General features: G+C 37.9%; 1 protein-coding gene across 1 annotated transcript in view; it reads left to right on the forward strand.

Moving 5' to 3' along the window:
• RAB2A (RAB2A, member RAS oncogene family) overlaps window positions 1-18,420 on the forward strand; it is a 42,933-nt gene extending 24,513 nt beyond the window's left edge. The window contains exons 5-8 of the mRNA XM_035553254.2: window positions 73-165; window positions 3,456-3,567; window positions 14,520-14,588; window positions 16,789-18,420. Of these exons, the coding sequence (XP_035409147.1) occupies window positions 73-165; window positions 3,456-3,567; window positions 14,520-14,588; window positions 16,789-16,884 (370 nt within the window). The 3' untranslated portion in view covers window positions 16,885-18,420. The remainder of the gene's footprint in view (window positions 1-72; window positions 166-3,455; window positions 3,568-14,519; window positions 14,589-16,788) is intronic.
• The last annotated feature ends 1,184 nt before the right edge of the window (window positions 18,421-19,604 follow it).

Raw genomic sequence — 19,604 nt, forward strand, 5'->3', positions numbered from 1 at the left:
GAAGCTAGCTAAGGGAAGGGAAAATAATTTCTTGAAATACTGCTTTTAATTTTCATTCTTTTCCATACTCAGGAGGGACACTTTCAACCACTTGACAACTTGGTTAGAAGATGCTCGTCAACATTCCAATTCCAACATGGTTATAATGCTTATTGGAAATAAAAGGTAAAATTCAACCAGCCATGATTTTGTAGATACTAGAGATTTAAAACTTGTTTTTCTCATTACCTTTTTTCTTTCTAAATGGTGATTCCATAAGTAAGCACCTAGATACGTCCCTTATAAAGGGAGTATGGCGTCTAATTTAGGTGTTCTAAAGTGGTTTGCATTTTTGGTTAAGAATGACGGCAGAGAAAATGTCATTAAACAAGTGAAGCCCATACTACTGGATTCACTTGAAAACATTTATGAAATATAAAAAGTGCATACCTCAATAATTACATGAGATGCTTCTGAACTTCAGGCCTACTTTATGTTCTGTCTATTTCAGCTAGGAGCGTGGTCAGAGAATGGTTTTTAACCATTTCCTTTAAGTTCAGGCAGCTCTTAGACACTAAGTGATACAAATTCAGAAGGTTTGGAAGTTTGTTACCAGATTTGGAAATGATTACCTACTTGGTCTTTTCATGAGCTAGAGTGTCAGAAGTTGTAAAATGGTTCCCTATTGATGCTGAGACTTTGATCTATATTGAAAATCTTCACTTAAAAAAACCATTACAAGTAAACTTAATATATTCTGTAATTTTTCTGGTTCTTGATCCACTAAACTGTAGAATCATGTCTAGATTTTTACTATATGTGGATTTTTTTTGAATATCAAAAGCATCATCTCAGAACTTAAAAAAAAAAAAAAAAAAACTGTTAGTTGTGAGCCTTTACCTAAATAACATTAACTTGTCTCCATGTCTAAGAAATTCTTGAAGGTAAAGATGCCAGTTGAAGTAACAGTATGCTTGTCCCCTGAATTTTAATGAACAGCTAGATCATTTTTAGATGCTACTGAGAAACAGCCTTGTAGTAAATACAGTCTAGTTTGGCCTGTTCACCTCTTGTTTTATTCTTTTTCTTTCCCCTTCCTTCCACTTCTTTTCCCTATATTTGTCATCTACCTTACTCCAAAAAATCATATTAAGCAATAAATGATTATGAAGCTTACCCATATTTTTATATATAATATGGAAAATGACTAGCAGAGTTCTTTTTAGTAGAGGAATGTGATAAGCGTAGTCTTTACAAATTGTTATAAAAGGTAATCTAATTTATTAAAAGATATGGTAAGCCCATGAAAGCAATGAGCAACATTTTTTTTATGCTTGTGTGAGTAAAGAAGTGGCACAGAGAAATAACGTGCACTGGTTTTTTTTTGCAGAAAATACTGTGTAAATTTATATACTTAGTTAAGACACCTGTAATTATTCCTGATTATTCTTGGCTGTTAAAGCAAAGTAAATTTTGATGTCTTGCAGACTATATACCATGTGGTTGTATGTTATCTAATATGCTACTTGCAGCAAGCTCAGTAATTATCCCAGTTACAACTAGGGTTTATTCACACAATAAATTTACTTAGATTATGTATTTTAAGTTGCAGATTATGGTGCCACAGGAAGCAAAATTTCTTTAAGAAGCTTTTTAAAGGGTATTATTTTCAAGCCTCAAAGAGGAGAATGGGAAGGAAACTCCTTTGTTTGCACTGCATTATACTGAAAGCATGTTACTGGAGCTCTTACAGTAGAGTGTACTGCTCTAGAGACTTATGGAAGGAAGAACACGTATACTAGCATAATATTTTTTAAAGAATAAATTTTAAGAGTCCCAAAAGTGTACTTACAATACAATTAATTGTACTACTAACTTAATACTAGATTTGAAGGGTATTGAGAAATTAAGCTGAAATATAATAGCTGCTTTTTGAAAACATTACGTATACTGGAATTAAAACATGACAAATACTATACTTGATCTCCTTTCCAGAACAAAGCATAGCTATATTGATCTAGTAAGACCAAATGCTTCGAATTATTGGAATGGGATGTATGGAGAGAGGAAGACAACTGTGGTTAGTAGAAGCAGTTAAAGCTCTTATATGGATATGTTTAGATATCAGTAGTGAGTTCTGAGTGGGTTATCACTGCAGTTTTCAATGCAGCTGCACTATTTCAAATAAAAAAAGATGTTTATTTCTATTTTATCATGGAGATAACACTGTAGTGAATCAAGCTTTAGATAAGACATTTTGGAGTGTAGCATGGTAGTAGCAATGAAGACATTGTTCAAGTTCAAAAATACAATGTCAGACAGCTACCTCAGGACATGAGAATGAACACCTTGTTTAGGTTATCTTAAGCCTGAGACTGAGATACTGGGAATGCTTACATATAATTAACGTCAACTTATTTTTTCTTTGAGAAGACATTTTTTGTATCCTTATCTTCAAATGCTCCATGTTTAAATGATGTGCTGAATTATCTTGACTCTGTAACTTATCTGAGCTAGCATATAGTTGTAAAAATAACAAAAACCTACTTTGCTGCAAAATTGATGCCACAGTGAGTATGATTTATGTTTCATATATGTGTAATTACAAGAGTGGCAGCCCAGTATTAAATGTCTTACTAGCACTCTGGCTATAAATTAAACCTCTGTATTTGCATGCTGTTTAATTTGAAATTGTATATCTGAAAGTGTGTGTTCACATGCGTAATTTAAAGACAACTTATATATATAAAATCACATATGAAAAAATACAGCATTATATTGTTCAGGATGTAATATACTTAGAAAGAAGGACAGAAACTGTGTATCACTGTATATTTTTAAGAACTAAAGAAGTTCTAAGTCATATGGACACAAGTATTTCACTCCTACTTTTTAGAAGTGGGTTTGTTTTTCATTGTCCAGTCCAAGAAGGTTTTCTATGTTTTTGGTTTTTTTTTGTAATATTTAACTTTCTTACAGACTGGAAAGCAGGAAACAAGAAAATGTGTTACAGTCGCTTTAAGTTCTGCTGCTGTTAAAGGGCTAGGTCAGGCATAGAGTTTCAAAACCTAAATGCTAGGTTGTCAGGAGGGAGCAGCTAATACAGTTGAAAATACCATTTTTGTTCGTAGATAACATGATACTAGAAAAATGATATTTACCTAAAATGACGATGTCTGAAGTTAGCGTTTGAGGAGTAGCTAGATAAGTATATACCTATCCCGTTGCAAGGCATTTCATGAACTCTTTAAGATCTGTGTCAGCTAGAACTGATAACTCAGGTGTGATGTCTGTGGCTACTCCGTATGTTGTAAGTGCAAAGCTTATAGTAATTCTACTTTATGTAAAGGTTTGAATAGATCTTTGTATGTACATAAGTTCTAATGGGGACTGTTGGCTTGTAAGTATATCTCTGAAGAATGATATTTACGTGGACAGGTTAGACCACATGAATAACTTTTTTTTTTCCATCTTAGTGATTTAGAATCTAGACGAGAAGTCAAGAAAGAGGAAGGTGAAGCATTTGCACGAGAGCATGGACTTATCTTTATGGAAACGTCTGCCAAAACTGCTTCCAATGTAGAGGAGGTAACTTTGCTTAACGTTGGTACTTTAGTAAAAACAGTTGTTTTGAAACACATTCTGTAGTTTGTAGAGATGTTATTCCTCTAGATTTTGGCTTTCTCCACTTGAATCAGCTACTCTTTAATTTGTAATATGAGAAAGATACTGTCTAAATTTTATCTGATTGCACAGCACCAAAGATATTGTTGAGATTGCATTAACTAATATGCTTATTTTTAAAAATGCATAATCAGTGAAATGGATACACCTGTCTTTTGTAATCTGAAAATTGAAACTGGAATAGATTTGCTAGTGCAAAGCAAGAAAAGCTATCAGTGTCTTTGACAAATGTCAATCTAACCAGTTCTTAAAGACCTCTTATATTTCACGTGCTCTTCAGAGCAAGCTATTGCAATACTTTGGTATCCCTACTGTAAACAGTTTTCATCTTTCCCCTCCGCTACCTAGCAGGAATCTTCTTTGCTGCAATTCACACACACAATTTCTGTCCTCCAGAAAGTTGCCAAAGAGGCCATTATCTTGGTTACTGTAGTCTGTAATGTATTTGAATGTTATGTGTTTCAGTCTTTGCTAGTTTAGAGTAAAGAACTTCATTCCCTTGAAATTTGCATATAGTTCATATTTCTGGTTATATGTGAGTTCTTACATATGTCACCTTGATCTACTACACATCTGTCTTGAAGGATGGTTGTGGTGGGTTGATCTGAGTCAGCAACTCAACAACCTAGTCAGTTGCTCACTTACTCCACTTGTCCAGTAGGATGGGGTAGAGAATCAGAAGAGTCAAAGTGAGAGAGACCCATGGGTCAACATAAAGACAGCTTAGTAAGTGAAGGGAAGGAGGGGGAGAGTGATGGAAAGGCAGTCACTCCCAACTTCCCATAAACAGATCGATTCCCAGACAGTCTCTGAGCAACAGCTGTTTAGAAGGACTACATTGTGTTTTTTATTGCTGAGCATTATCATTGTATAATATGAAATATCCCTTTGGCCAAGTCAGGTCATCCGTCTGGCTGTGTCTCCTGCGACTTCTTGCCTACCCCAAGCCTAATTGCTGAGGGAGCAGAAGCAGAAAAAAAAAAGAAAAAGAAAACCTTGACATTGTGTACGCAATCTTTAGAAGCAGCTAAAACATTGTGTTATCAATGAGGTTTTAATCACAAATCCAAAACACAGTACCATATATGCCGTTATAAAGAAAATTAACTCCATCCCAGCCAGACCCAGTACAGTGGTGGACAAAGAGCTCCAGATGATACGTTAGTGCTGTGTAAAGCAGAAAGATCGCTTCATTTCAATTTCACTGAAATTCTTCACTCAGAGGGCGGTGAGGCACTGGAACAGGGTGCCCAGAGCAGCTGTGGATGCCCCATCCCTGGAGGCGTTCAAGGCCAGGTTGGATGGGGCCCTGGGCAACCTGGTGTGGTGGGAGGTGTCCCTGCCCATGGCAGGGGAGCTGGAACTGGGGGATCTTAAGGTCCCTTCCAACCCAAACTTTTCTGTGACTTGTCTTTCAGACCTACACTCAATTCGTGCATCCCGGCTTATTAGCCTTTTTTTAAAGTAGCGTGCCATAGTTCAGCTTCTCATACTACATAATCTGTTCTTAATCTTTTCTAAAATAGTCCTAAATTGTAAGATGGTGGGCAACTGATTAGATATTGCTTTGGTAGTAAAGCTCTCTAGTTTTGAAATTTTGAAAAATCATAGTAAGAATAGCATACAGCCTTCATTTACTTCATTCTGTTTTGTTACTGTGTGGTTCTAACATTGTCACCTATTTCTGTGACAAAAAGTGGATTTCCAGTGGATGACTTGTCTGGTACGTAATGCACCTATGATTATCAGAAGGAACATCAGCAGAGAGTTCGTTCTTAAGTAAGTTCAAATAGAATCCTCTCTTCCTGGTTCTGTAAGTGAGTGATTGTACTAACTTTCTTAACTGATGGAAAAGCTTGAGGATTTAATTCTTTGTAGTGACAGTCAAATACATTCCTTAAACGGTACTCTCAATCAATACTAAAAGAGGTAGCATGATCTACTCTAGTTACAGCTGAAAGAGCAAAATCTTAACCTTCGAGTTAATAAAAATAAGTGAGGAGAAATAGTAGGCACAGAAGACGAAAGTTATCACTTCATGTATAAACGAAGAGGCCACTTACATTTTTGTCATTGTGCTGATTCTGGACTGTTCAGTATCAAAAAAATGGGGGGAGCAAGGAAGGAAATTGTGTGAAATGGGCAGCATTAGAAGAAAGAACAAGAGGTATAGAGAGCTGAGGCAGATGTAGAAAGCCTTCAGCACATGACTTCAGGAAAGAAATTAGTTTTCTGACTGGCTGAGGATGTAGAAACTAAACAAAGAACAGCATTTGAGGTAATTCAGTGAAAATTAGATGAAATTTTAAGCTGAAGAAATCTGTGGCCATGTGTTCACAAATCTTATGCAGTAACAATGCAAAACATTTTTACTGTTCTTTTGGGGGGAGACTAATGGTTAAGAAAGTAAAGTTTTTGACTAGAATATGTGTTTATACTGTTCAATTTTGCATTCAACAGTGCAAAAGTAGATGGGAAAAAATAGATTGGAAATAGATTGGATCTAAAAAGCTGGGCTTCTGTTCTTTTTACCCCTCAATAGGAAATATCCCTCAAAAAGGGTGATTTGGAGAAGAGACACTATTACTGTAAGACTCATGTACATATGGAAATGCATAGATGGAGCAAGCTAGAGCATTCATAGATAACAACCAGTGTCTTGTTTCCTCTTTCTGCTCTCAAAAGAGGGATTTTGCCTTACTGAGACTACATAATTGACTAATAAAGCCTTGGCCTACTGCATTTGTCCCAGTGCTGCATTTGCTTTAGTAGCTGCTATATAAAACAAAGTAGTAAAGGAAGTGTAAAGTGATGACAAAGAAGCTACACAGTATCCAATAATAAGGATTTAACTATTCTTCCAGTCATTTGAGAGAAATAGATCAAATTTTGAGGTGTCTGTCCTAAGTAGAATTGGGAAGGAGATCCATTTTTCCTGGCCGAATATGCTTTGTAGCTACAGAGCTGGTGCTCTAACCAGTTTCTGAATCTGAGGCTTGTACTCATGGCAAAAGAAGACTGTTAAGGGTTTAGAAATAATCATCACGGATTGTTTGCACGTGCCGTTCTCCAAACCACCTTAAAAACATGTAACAATTCCTGTAATTCTCTGGAGCCTTATCCTCAATATATGGAAGCTGTCTATCTCGTTACGAACATGCATAGCTTGCAAGTGTACAGGTTTCGTTCCACTCATGTAAAGAAACTATAGCAAGTACTTTTTATCCATTTTAGTTATACTTGAGACACTCTTTGCTCTACAGGTACTTGCATTCTCAGCTCTTTAGGTATCTAACCACGTTCCACATTTTATGAATGCCTTCTTTAGCGGGGCATGCCATTGTATACTGATCAGTTCTGTCCTATTAGACAGAACGGGACGGAAGTTTAGACTGTTTGCTACATGAGCATTTCTGCACATCTTCTTTAAGACCTGGCATGCTTTTCTTAACTTTATCTCTGGTCCAGACTAATACCTGGCCCTGCAACAACAGGGCTAATAACAGTGTGGCTCTTCTATGCTGAATACCAAGTTCTTGTCACTGGGGGATTCAGGAGGAGGAGAGTGGCAGTACAGGCTGGTGATGCTACATGGGTTAACAGATCCTTATCATGCAGCATAAGCAGACAGCTGTTACAGTCGTGTGGTCCTAGTCAGTGCCATTCAGTGTACAGACTATTTGCGTTTCATGAGGATGTATTGCTGAAACACAGCAGTACATGGATGTGTCTGCTGTCTTGTACCAGAAGAAGTTAAATGGCCAGGGGAAACTTATCTCTAACTTATCTCTGGTTGAAAATACATTGTTCTTACAGAGTGATGAGGCAAGCCACCAGATAACGTGTGATCAGTTCAACATTGTTTTTGACCCAACATCATCTTAACGTGCCTCATAAACATCTACAATAAAGATTTGTAAGATAACGGTAGTCCTTGGCTGTTTCTTTAAATGAACAAATCAGCTTCTGTCATCAGTGTTATTTTTGTTTCTCTTGTCTAAACCCAATTTCCGCCACTGTGCAGTGCCTTAGTCAATTCCTAGCTGCAGCAGTGCATTGTCCTGCTCAGATCTTAAGATAGTTTTAAAACGTTGATTCTGTTCTTCAGGATGATCTGTTAACCTACATCTTGGATGTCAACGTTTAGCAGCAGAGAATATCCTGTTAGCTGGTCATGTACTGCAAGGCTGTTAATGGGGCGTTTATATCCTGTTTGCACAATAGGCAATTAATAGCTGGGAGCAGGAAGTAGACTTAGGCTCTTCCTTCAGAGCTTCTGTGGAGGCGTATAAGAATTCAGTGTGGCCACAGAGTTAAATCATCACGTTTAATGTGGAATGTGATGAGGAGAGTTTCTGAATCACTAGGAGGGTAGAAGGACTGGGAGGGGGGGTTATTTGACTGGCTGTCATTTGGCTGCTGCCACAAGACCAGTTATACTGCCTCTTCAGCCATATCATGCTTGTAGAAAGAGTTTTTTGTTATCAACTTCCCTTTAGCTTCTGTCTAAAGCCATCAAAATAGATAGCCTACTATCAACAGCCAACTTTTTTTTTTTTGCATTTTTCTTCAGTGCTTTCCGAGCTGTATCAACATCAGTTGGTTTTCTACCTTGTATTAAAACTACATGTAATACTTAAGACTTTTTCTCTCATTTGCAAGAGACATTAACAACTATATCACACTTTTCATTGGTGGTTCAACAACAGTATATGACTGTTAGTTGTAGTCTTATCTGAAATGTGCAGTTCAGAGTTTGCTGTGTGGTTTCTGCTGGGGCAGTGTCTAACACATGCATGGGTAGAATAGGGTCATCTGCATGAACTGTAAGGTCTTCTACAGCACTCGGTAGTTATCTTTGCATCCCTGGAATATCGTTTGTTTGAATCCATTTACAGGCACTGATTGTAAAGAAGTAAAGATGCCTAGCTGTATTTGGAAAGCTGGAGTAACTTCGTGCCTTCCTCTTGTGCTCCATAGTGCTAGCTCAATAGTGACTAATATGATCAACCTTAAGCAAAAGAGTTTTCTGGATACTGGTCAGCCAGCACCAAACACCACCACTGTTCAGAAGCTGATCTTACCGAGCTCTGCTAGCATGTCACTGACTCCTGGTGTGGCAGTTGCTTTCAGTAAGTTGTTCCCCATACGGATGGGATTATATAGCCCTATGCCAAGCTTTCATTTTAGACTGTCTTTGTTGTTCCAAGTTGTCTGCACATAAATAGAATGCATTAATGCATTCATTGTTCAGGATTAAATCTGAATGGACTAACCGTTTCAACTCAGCGTTTGAGTACCTCTGCTACATACAGCTGGATGGTCAATCGACAGTTCTGTTTCACTTGTAACTTAATTTTCTCTTCAGGCAGTTTTTTTCATACTTCTGTTGAATCAGAAAGTGGAGACTCAAAATCCCGGTAGTTTCAACAGGCATACTGCTCAGTCACAGATAACGGAAGGATGATGGACTTGGTAATACCCTAAAGGACAAAAATGAAAATCCCACAGAAAGATGAGATTCTTACCAGTTCCAAATTGGAACAGATATTTTCTAGAATTTGTTTTTTCCTTTCCTTTTACCCTCTTTAAATATGGCTAAGTGCTGGTACACAAACAGCTGCTTGACCTGGTGATCTATTTATTTAGCAAGGATTTAGTTGAGAAAACTTGAAACTTCAAGGTGTTAGTAGCTTTAATAGTAAAGTGACATAAGATGTAATTTGACTAGAGCTTTGAGAACAGTAGAATTTTCTTGTATGTGAAAGGTGTGTGGTTTTTTAATTTTATTTGGTTTGTCTTAAGTTCTATCAAAACCAGGATTCTTTCAGGTTTGTTGAAATCAAAGCTCTGTGACCCTTCAGCTGTGTGAAGTTAGGCTCTTCCGCCATTTTCTCCCATGAGAAAATAGAGGTGTCAGTTCATCTGTAGGAGAGAGAAGGGGCAGGACACCTGACTTCAGTGAAGATTCACAACTTTTATTTCCTTGTGGGAAATCCTTGGGCAGCGCCCCAACTCTGCTGTAAGGAACAGTGACTCTGACATGGTTCTTGGGACTTCTGGGCATCTTGAGGTGTAATCATAATAAAATTCTCAGTTAAGGGATCCAGGCTCTCAATAACAGCATGAAAAGTATCATATGGCTGTCTGCCTGAGCCATAGATTTTACTCTATAAGTAGTTCCTTAGTTATGTGTTTATCTTTTTCTCAGGTGCTCCATCTCTTGTAACTGTTCAGCAGCAGCTGCAATACTTCTTGAGAAGCTTCAAGCTGGTAATGTGCTTCTTTCCAATAAGCTTGTCAAAGACAGCACGAGCCAATTGCTGTCAAGTTCTGTTTTGGGCCTGTGCACCTTTCCTTCAAATGTAGAGCCACAAATGTGTAAGGGCGCTTCTTGGGGTGTGGGTTCGTTATATAGCACTTCCCTGCTGCTTAATAACTAACCCCTCTGAAAGCCCTTTGGTGACCTGTGTTTCTTTCTGAAGGATCATATAATTGTAAAAAGTATTGTCTTACTGCACATAAAACAGCTGCTCAGAGCTTTAGGATCTCACTCTGTAAGTGACCATCCAGCACCACTTACACTCTGGGTTGTTGAATGCCCTACTGAGTAAACCCGTTTGTGGTCCGTGTCATTACTGTTTCCAAATGCATATTTTACTAGAGTAATGAACTAATCTTAACTGCTGAAGCATAGGAAATTAGGAGGAGGACAAACTTCTAGGTGTTGGCTGACCACAGAGGTGAAGGCCATGCTTCAGAATTTGAGATATGTTACAGTTAAGTGTTCTTGATTTAAGTGTAGGAAAGCGTTCAGAAATAATGAACTCAAACCAATTTGTATTTCAGAGCACTAAATTTAATATAGCCACCAGAGGGCAGCATGTTACATGAACTGGAAATGCAGAATATGATATATTTTGATTTTAAGTGAAGATGGACTTGTAAAATCTGAGTTTTGAAAAGTATTGGTGATTCACTTACAAGTTTTTGTTATTCTCAGTTTGGAGCTAAGTCATCAAATACTCATCACGGCAATAGCTTTAGTGTCTGCAAGACATTATTTGCACGTTTTGTCACATCTGCCAAATCTAAATATAGTTGTTCTATAGCTTGTGTTCTGGTGCCTTTAGCTTATTATTACTCCTACATACAACTTGGATATGACAGAGGTAACAGGAGCTTACTCCCTTGCTTCCTGCGTTATTTTTTTTTTTACTAGTAACAGAATTCATTCTTCCTTGTTTTGTCTCAAGGGCAGTAAAGCTACGTTGTTTACTTTGATAAAATAGACGTCAAATTGCTTTTGTTTTGTAGTCAGGGGTTTTAGGATTAATTTATCTTAAATGCAGCATCTGTGATTTTCGGTGGTTGTTCTTTTGGGTTTGCTTGTTTGTTTTCTGAGGAGGACATTTTGAGACTTTGTGACTTCCATAAAGCAACGTGACCTAGGAAACCCCTTATGTAAATATCTGAAGTGATATTTTACTCAGATATTGTGACTCAAAACCCTCCTTGGTTTGCTTTGCACTAGGTGCAGGTGTGACACAATAGGCAGATCGCATCTTACAAGACTTAGTTTCCCTGTTTGCACAGTAATGTCATTTTCCTCAGCAGGGTGTTACCGTTATCAGTGTTGGCAAACCTAGTTATAAGGTGAACCCAATAGAAAAATGTGATGTTGAAAGAAATCACTAAATCACTGAACAACTTCTGTAGAATTTTTTTAAGTGCTGTGGTATAGATAAATTCAGTAGTCTCAAGCATAAAAGCATCAGTATCTTGTGATTTAGGAAGATTAAAACCAGGAGTTAAACATGAAGTGTAGACATATTCCTAAAGATGCAGTGATTTCTTTAATTTTCCTCAAATGTAGCCTAGAATCTGTATGTTTGGAAGTCTACTCATAAAAGGAAGAGAGGTTTTTGCAGACTGAGTATGTTAATGTAGGAACTGTGTAGCAGGGGCTTGCCATCTTTCGGGTGACTGCATATAAAGCCAGGCAGAGTCTAGTGCTGCCTGTCTGGAGTCGGTGAGAATAAACTGGGATGGACCTGAGTTGGTCGGGGGTGGAGAGGCTTGAGTGTCTTTGTGTTGTGGTTTAACAGCAGCAGCGTTACCAGGATCTACAGGGCAACTGCAGCAGGCTTGGTAGGCAGCCAGCCTGGGTCCGTGTGGGCTTGCTGGTTGAAGTCTTGTGTTGTGTGGAAGTGGCTGAGCTGCACCTGGATCCAAGTTGGCATGTGAAGTGCTACAGCTGTGTTCTTGCAGTCCCCTGCACGTGGTCTAATAAACGCAAGCTGGATTTGAGGGGAAGCAGCTCTGTCTCTTTGCATCCGTGGCTCAGTTAATCTGCAAACAGGATAAACTGCCCATAAATAATTGAGAGTTCATAGTATACTGCGTGTTCCAGATAAGAGTTAGAACACGCAGTATGAAAAGAAATTTTTAGAAGAAGCCAATTACACAGAGTTCACCTTCTTGTCCTTGCTAATTGGGGCACTAGCATACAATGCCAAAATCTGATATGATATTCTTAAAGTGACTAGAGTGCTGTTTTTAGTAAGGTTCTCAGGTGGATATTTTAGGTCCACTTACGCTTTAAGGCATAAGCTAACTTAAAATACATGGATGCAAGAAACAGATGGAAGTCTTTAGGGATGCAAGTCTCTTTTCAGTGCTGAATAGTAGTAATTTTTCAGAATCTGTACTAACTGAAGACGTAAATTTTTTAGATGCTAAATTTTCGTGAAACCAGTGTTTTCAAATAGGAATTATTTATATGTGACCCAGTATAGCCTGGCACTTTGCCATGCAGAATACCTGTATGTACTGTTCTAACACTGATATTTGGTGTACCAGAATCACGGCAGAAATTTGGTAATCGGATTATATCTTCTCTAGACAAATGAAATTGTAGAACTGAGGTGAATTGGAATATTTTGATTTTTCAGATCAAGATTTTCTCAGGAAATGTATTTAGTGTTAAAATACACCATTTGTACTGAAGTCAGCATGCTTTTATGCTTTGTACAGTACATATGTAATAACCCTGTTGAATAGGGGGTGCATTTTCACATATTTGTGAGTGTGGATGCATTCTCATGGGGATCTCTTCCTGAATGTAGCATCCAGAAGATACTTTGTACTCAGTTTGGAGCTGGTAGTCTGGCAAAATTCTAGGTGGTTGGTCTAAGGTAATTTTTATAGATGTAATTTAATTCTCATGAAATTAATTCCAAGAGCCTAAGTGTACTTAGCCAGCTCTAGTTCTAGAATTGTTAGAATTGCCAATTGTTAAGTGCTTGTTTACATGAAGTTATCATAACACGTTTTTAAGACTTCAAGTTCTGCTTAGTGTCCTACTTAAATGGGAACGAGCAAGCATCCTCGCAGATCCCAGCTGTGACTTTCCAAAATTTTTGGCTTATACCTTTCAACAGGCCCACGTATGAGCCTGTTACAATAATTAGTGTGTTATCAGAAACCAAGATAAGTTTGAATGCTTTTTCTTGTATTGAAAACTTCAATTTCTGAGGAATTTGAATCAATTCATAGTTGGCTGAAAGCCAATTTTTCTCTTCAACTCTAACGCATGTTTGAAAAACGAACTCACTTCCTAAGTGCCTTGTGAATCTGCAATGATTAATTCTTCTCATTATTTTGCTGCAAATTCTCATGACCCTCTGTGATGATTCGATCACCCACTTAGAGTTTATGCATATTCATATCTTTCTGCTCCTGCTGCAGTCGTTCAAGTCTCCTTCACTGGCTGTGGTGTGTGCTTGGTGCAGTAATTGAGCTGCAGTAGATTGATTACTCTGGGGAGCTGTAAGGCCTTTAAAGGTGAAAACATATCAGTCCTGTTAATTAGGAAACAAAGCTCTGGTGGCAAGTTCAGCAGTCAAATGCTTCCAGTGTAGAAATGAGGAAAGGTATGATTTGTTCCTCTCCATGAACCCTGTTTACTTTTTTATATTTGAATTAGATCTGTATTTGCTGTAACGGGCTTGTGCAGAAGATAGCATATCTTGCATGATTGTGTGCTGATGGTATTTTAAAATAAAAAGAACCATATATTTGATTATTGCTTGTAATTATTAGCTGCTGTTAATCACCTCTTAAATTATACATTGTCTTAGGCATTGTTTGACCTATGAAGTTAAACGAGAGATGAAAAATGGAATCAGTGATTGTGAACTTTAACCAAAAATATTTATTTATATCACTCCCTCTTTCAGACGTAGCATCAAAAAGTCTTTTCTCAGAATTAACACAATACAATTTGAGAAATCATAATAAAATCTGGAGTATTTCTTTTCTACCATTAAGATGTCTGTTGCCCATCATGTGCAAGATTAATTAAAGAGAATACATTCTTAAAATTAGGTGAATATTAAATGATAGCATAAGGTTTCATCCAGCAGACAGCATCCTTACATCATCATTGTAAGTACCCTGTGGTTTTATGTTGCTAAGCACTCTAATCTAGAGTGGCCTATTACAAAGATATTAAGGGTAGGGGAAACCATCTGCCACACAATCTATCCATAAGGGTCAGAAATAAATAATTTAAAAGTAATTTATATATCTTAAAAACCACTTTTTTTCCCCTGTAATTACTGGACAACAGATTGTAGAATATAGTTGTTACAAAAATGCCTCTCTATTTTTGTAAATAGCATGTGAGCCATTGCTACTTCAGGGTAGGTTGTAGGATGCCGTTGTCATACCTGTTCCTCCTGAGGTAGGAAAGTCTTGCTGAAAAAAATACACTAACTGGAGTCCAATCTCATGTATATCGTACACCAAACGATATATCCACTAGTTTACTGTTGTTTTCCTCTCTGTTTTAGGCATTTATTAACACTGCAAAGGAGATCTATGAGAAAATCCAGGAAGGAGTTTTTGACATTAATAATGAGGTAAGTTTTAGTACTCAAAACACTTTCTTCTTTTTTCTCTCTTTTTTTATGTGCCAAATCCACCCTCCCTAGAAGGCTGGACAGTAAAATACGTCTGTTACATTTAGATATAGAATTGTCTGCCATTGTGGTAAAAATGGATTAAAATAAGTGACCCTATCCATCCATGAAGCATCACAAAATAATATAAATCCCCAAAAGAGAAGAAAATCCACTTTCATCCACTTCTCCATATGGTGTCATCTGTTTTCAAAGATAATTTTCCACTATGTAAATGGAGGACCATGTTGATATGCCAGATGCACTCCATGAGCTGTCCAGTGTAGGGGAGGGATTGCTTTGAGAGTTACATAAAAGACTTTTGAAATGTTCCTGGTTTAGGTGGCTGGATTCTGTGGGGAATAAAAGATTAGCCATTTTGTCTATGCACATTACTGAAATTACAGATTATCAGGGCCAGCCTCTTCAGCTTGCTCTTATGAGGTGTGGGGCATGAAGCAGTGAGCACTTTTGTAAAACAAGAGTCCAGAAAGACAGACGTGTAATCTCTTAAATTTTGGAAGGATTGTGCTGTCGAAAAACTTGAGCAGCTAGGAGGTAGGTTCATGGCTGTAGAAAAAACAAACTCACATTCAGTGGTAGTAGATAGAATTATGTTAGGATAATGCACGTTCTCAGTTAATACTTACATTAGAGGTAACAGCCCATAGAACAGTTCAGCTGTGACAGTGTTAAGTGGGCAGTCGTCTCTGGTTCACAAGTTTTTTACCCCGCATCCCTAAATATTGCTGCTGAGGTGCTTAGTAAAGCCACGTGGAAATGAGTACTGCCACAACTCTGGCCAGGACTGCGAGCCTGTCACTTCTCTGAAGGGCGATGTCCTCACCAAAGTGTTCGAAGAGCAGGGAGGAAACTGGCAGGACTCACTCGCCTCTTTCCACGTAACACATCTCAACATAAGAAAATGTCGACTAATAAAAATATTGCTGTTATGACTTTGCAGCGGAAGCAATGAGAAACTTCAGTAGTATGAAGAGCATTTGCATTAGGAAACTTGTAGCTAAATAAGACTGCAGTAGTAATCATTCAGACACTGATTCTGACTGAAAAACGTGTGTGCATAGATGGTGTCTTGGTGAAACACCTTTTCAGTTCAGTCTGGTGACAAAAGGTAAAATTTTCTCTAGCGTATTTTCTAAAGAAACGCATGCAGTGCAGTATGAATTGGACAGTAATCGGCGTCTGGAAAAGCACGCTCATTGTATCTGTCGAGTTTCATATAGTAGCTGACTGCTTTGCTGTGCCTTACGGAGCTTTGATTGCAATATGCTGTCAAGAGCCAACAGTCCGTGCTATTTATTTGGCTTTGTGCCAAGTCGGGCTCCTTGATTCCTCAAGAAGTTGCTACCAGCCCAGAGGGGGCAAAACCAATGAGCCATAGGGCATGCTTTTTATTAAAGAGGAGTCAAAGAGCGAAAAGAAACCACATCAGCTGCTGTCAATACTGAGCTAGTGCCAGAAACCCCAAGGCTACTACTGTTGCAGAACAACTGCCAAGCACTATAAATCTGAGATTTACTGTGACGCAAAGTTTCCTTAAGAGCTTAATTTCTGAAGCTACTGTATTACTTTTCTCAAAGTGCTGTATTTTTAGGTAAAATCCACTTGAGGGAGTGAGGGTTAAGATATAAGTGTGATTTTGATGAATGAAAGAGCTGCGCTGTGTGTGGGTTCTTGGCAAGGAGCCACGTCTTTCGGGATCATAGAAATTATTGATGACACAGAACACTCGTATGCCCTTAGCCTGTACAGCTGATTCAACACAGAAAGAAATGCTGTCTGGAGAGGAAAAGTTTTATACTAAACTATTAAACTAGTGGAGGCTTTGGTGAGAGGGGGAGGTTTTACATTCCTAGCAAATGCTTAAAGCCTTATGCCAAGCAGTACTCAAATGCGATTCTCGCTCGGTGTTTTCAGGTTAGGAGTTTAAGGTACAGGATTTAACATGCAGGTAACATCTAAATGAGAACGAAAGCATCTTTCTTTAAATTATATTTAATTGCCAAGGACGTTTGCCTAAAAAAAAAAAAAAAGCATATGTTAGGACGACTTACCGTATGATTGTCTTTTTTAGAGAAAAGCTTTTCGAGTGTATTTAGTTTTCTACAATAATCAAACTGTGTATTGAACTTCATTTCAGGCAAATGGCATAAAAATTGGCCCTCAACATGCTGCTACTAATGCAACACTTGCAGGCAATCAGGGAGGACAACAAGCTGGTGGAGGCTGCTGTTGAGCCTGTTTTTACTTTCTAGCTGCCTGGATGGGGCCTACTAACTTGTTTGTTCACCCTTCCCTCCCTCCCCCTGCCCCGCTCGCCTCCACTGCAATTCAACTGAGACATGAAACTTGTAAGTTGGTTTCCTGTTGCAGGAGAAGACTTTATCCTTCAAATTCTTGTATAACTTTGAATAAATGGTTAATGTTCACTTAAAGACAGATTTTGGAGATTGTATTCATATCTATTTACATTTGATTTCTAGGTCAATTGATGTGATTATTTTTGTTAAATGTTGTCTTGTGCCCTTGACTACGAACTGAATTGTATTAAACACTACAAAGTCATCTGAGTATTTTAATCAGTTTGTGTAGTTAGGTTTCCCAGTTCCTGCGGTTACCTAATGTTTAATATTGTAGAGCTGTCCTCAAGTTTTTTGTCAATTTTCAAGGCTATAAAGAGAAGCAGAAGGACTCTTTTAATTCTGTATTTATCACTTTCTGTATATATAGTTTAATAACCTGCTTGGGTGTACTTGCCAAGCTAGAATTCTTTAATGCATTTGCATAAATTCTATACTACTTAGAGCTTGAAAACTACAGGAGCATTAATAGAAATTGCTTGGACGCTAAATTTTAAGCCTTTTTGACATTGTTAGCATGTTCATCCTCCCCTGTCATTATCCCGAAGTCCAAGAAAAAATGCTTAATGTATATTACTAGAGGCTACATACGTGCTATCTATTTTAATGCCAAATGTTTGCTGTTTGTCCACAATTTCCACAGCACCTCTTCAGAAATGGATTAGCTGTTTGCCTTAACGAGTACTATAGGTCAAAACAGAGTATGAATGAAAAGCAGAGGAGGAGTTGAAAACATTAAAATGGCACATTATAAACGCGTTAATCTTTTCTTAATGTTTTTTCTTGTTTACCACTTGATTTCTAGGTATATTTTTCATGCAAGGACAGTTTTTCAACCTAAATGTACAGTGGTTGTGTAAAGCTTTCTTTTAGTGACAACTTGTAATCCTAAATATATGGTAAGCATCTTGTCTATTGTGAAGAGGGTGTGAAAATAAAATCTGCCAGTTTGGAAATCTTGATGAAAATCAAAACTAGAAATGCTTTGGTACTTTTTATGGTGGGGAGGTGTGGGGGGGAGTTTTGCCTCAAATGAAAGGATTGCAACAGTACAAAAACAAAATCCTGTGTTTAAGTGTTTATTATTAAGTACAGAATGTTATGTCACTTTTCCTACAAATGAGGGAACAACAGCGTTTCCACCTCATCCTGTTTATATAACTTGCAGATACAAGGGTGACATTAATGCTAGGCCATGCTTCACATATCTTAAAAAAAAGAAAAAAAAGACTGCAGAACTTTTTGTCTTACTGGACCAATACTGACTGCACCACAACACGGGGGGACGTGGATCCTTGTATCATCCATTCTTATTGTGAAAACTTTAACATCGAAAATTAATAAACTTCAGTCTGACAGGTGTAACGTAGCAGTGGTTCTGAGATTAAATAAAGTTTCAAAAATGTGTGGAACTTTTTGTTTGTATATTGGGGGAAGGGACAACTGGTCAGGGTATCTGTTGGTTGCTGACTTCACATCTTTGTTGCACATTCCGGAGCACAATAAGCAATGCAGTATAGTTGCCTTCAACTATTTACATTTTTAAGAGGGCTCTCTATTTATGTGTTGTTAACTGGTTATGTATTTGCATTTATAAAACACCAACACTGCTTCATTTGAAGTCCGAAACTTGTATTGCATGATGGTAGAACCATAGGGGTGAATTGCATTGATGCTGGGAGAAAAACGGCTTGATGGAGGAGGTGCTCACAAGAAAGAACAAATGAACAAAAGTAGTTGCTTAAGTTAACTGAAGATGTTTTGGAACTGGCACCATAACCAGACTCAACTGCTTAACAGGAGTTGGGAGAAGAGTATGCCCTTCTATAGCAGCCTCAGCTGTGTTACAAACGGCAAGAAATTTATCTTAGACATCACAATTGCCACAGTTAAGAAAGCAAAGTAGGGGAATTTGTACCCTAATTCTGACAGGAACAAAAATGCATGTTTTAAATGATGATGAGTTAAAGCTAGGATACTCCACTAAAGCTTCTGGCATCCACTCGTTTTCTGAAAGCATGGAAGTCATAGAACTGACCAGGAATCTACTACAGTGATTTTTTTTTTTTTTTTGGAGGGGGGGGTGGTATGAGGTAGGGGACAAGGGCAATGTGGTGTGACTTAGAGTCACAGGTGGATAGTGATTGTGATCCTGCTGGTTGGTCCTGCCTTACGTGCTAGTCTTACACAGTGCGTTATCTCAAGAATCTGGTACTCCCAAGGAGGAACTAGAATAAAACAAGTTTCCTCTCACTCCGGCTGGCGTTTTGTCACGAGCTTTATGCACACACAGTCCTTTTGTTGCTGTCAGAAATCTGCGTATTTTTGTGGGTTTTGAGAAACCACTGATCCTATTTCATCCTACTAAAATTTGAAAATTATATAGTACAGAACCCAGCAGGATTTACTTGTGCAGCGTGTGCTTTACAAGGTTATTGTGTTACAGGTTTCAGTTTTACATGAGTGACTGATAACTAGCTTTCATGTCGCATTCCAGTTGCTTTTATTGATTGCATTTTCATAACCAAAGAATTAAAATATTTCATTATTCCCCAGCAACTTGTAAAGCTGTAATTTAAGACTACTATCAATACTG

This window comes from Cygnus atratus, chromosome 2, assembly GCF_013377495.2.
Source record: "Cygnus atratus isolate AKBS03 ecotype Queensland, Australia chromosome 2, CAtr_DNAZoo_HiC_assembly, whole genome shotgun sequence".
Taxonomy (NCBI): Eukaryota; Metazoa; Chordata; class Aves; order Anseriformes; family Anatidae; genus Cygnus; species Cygnus atratus.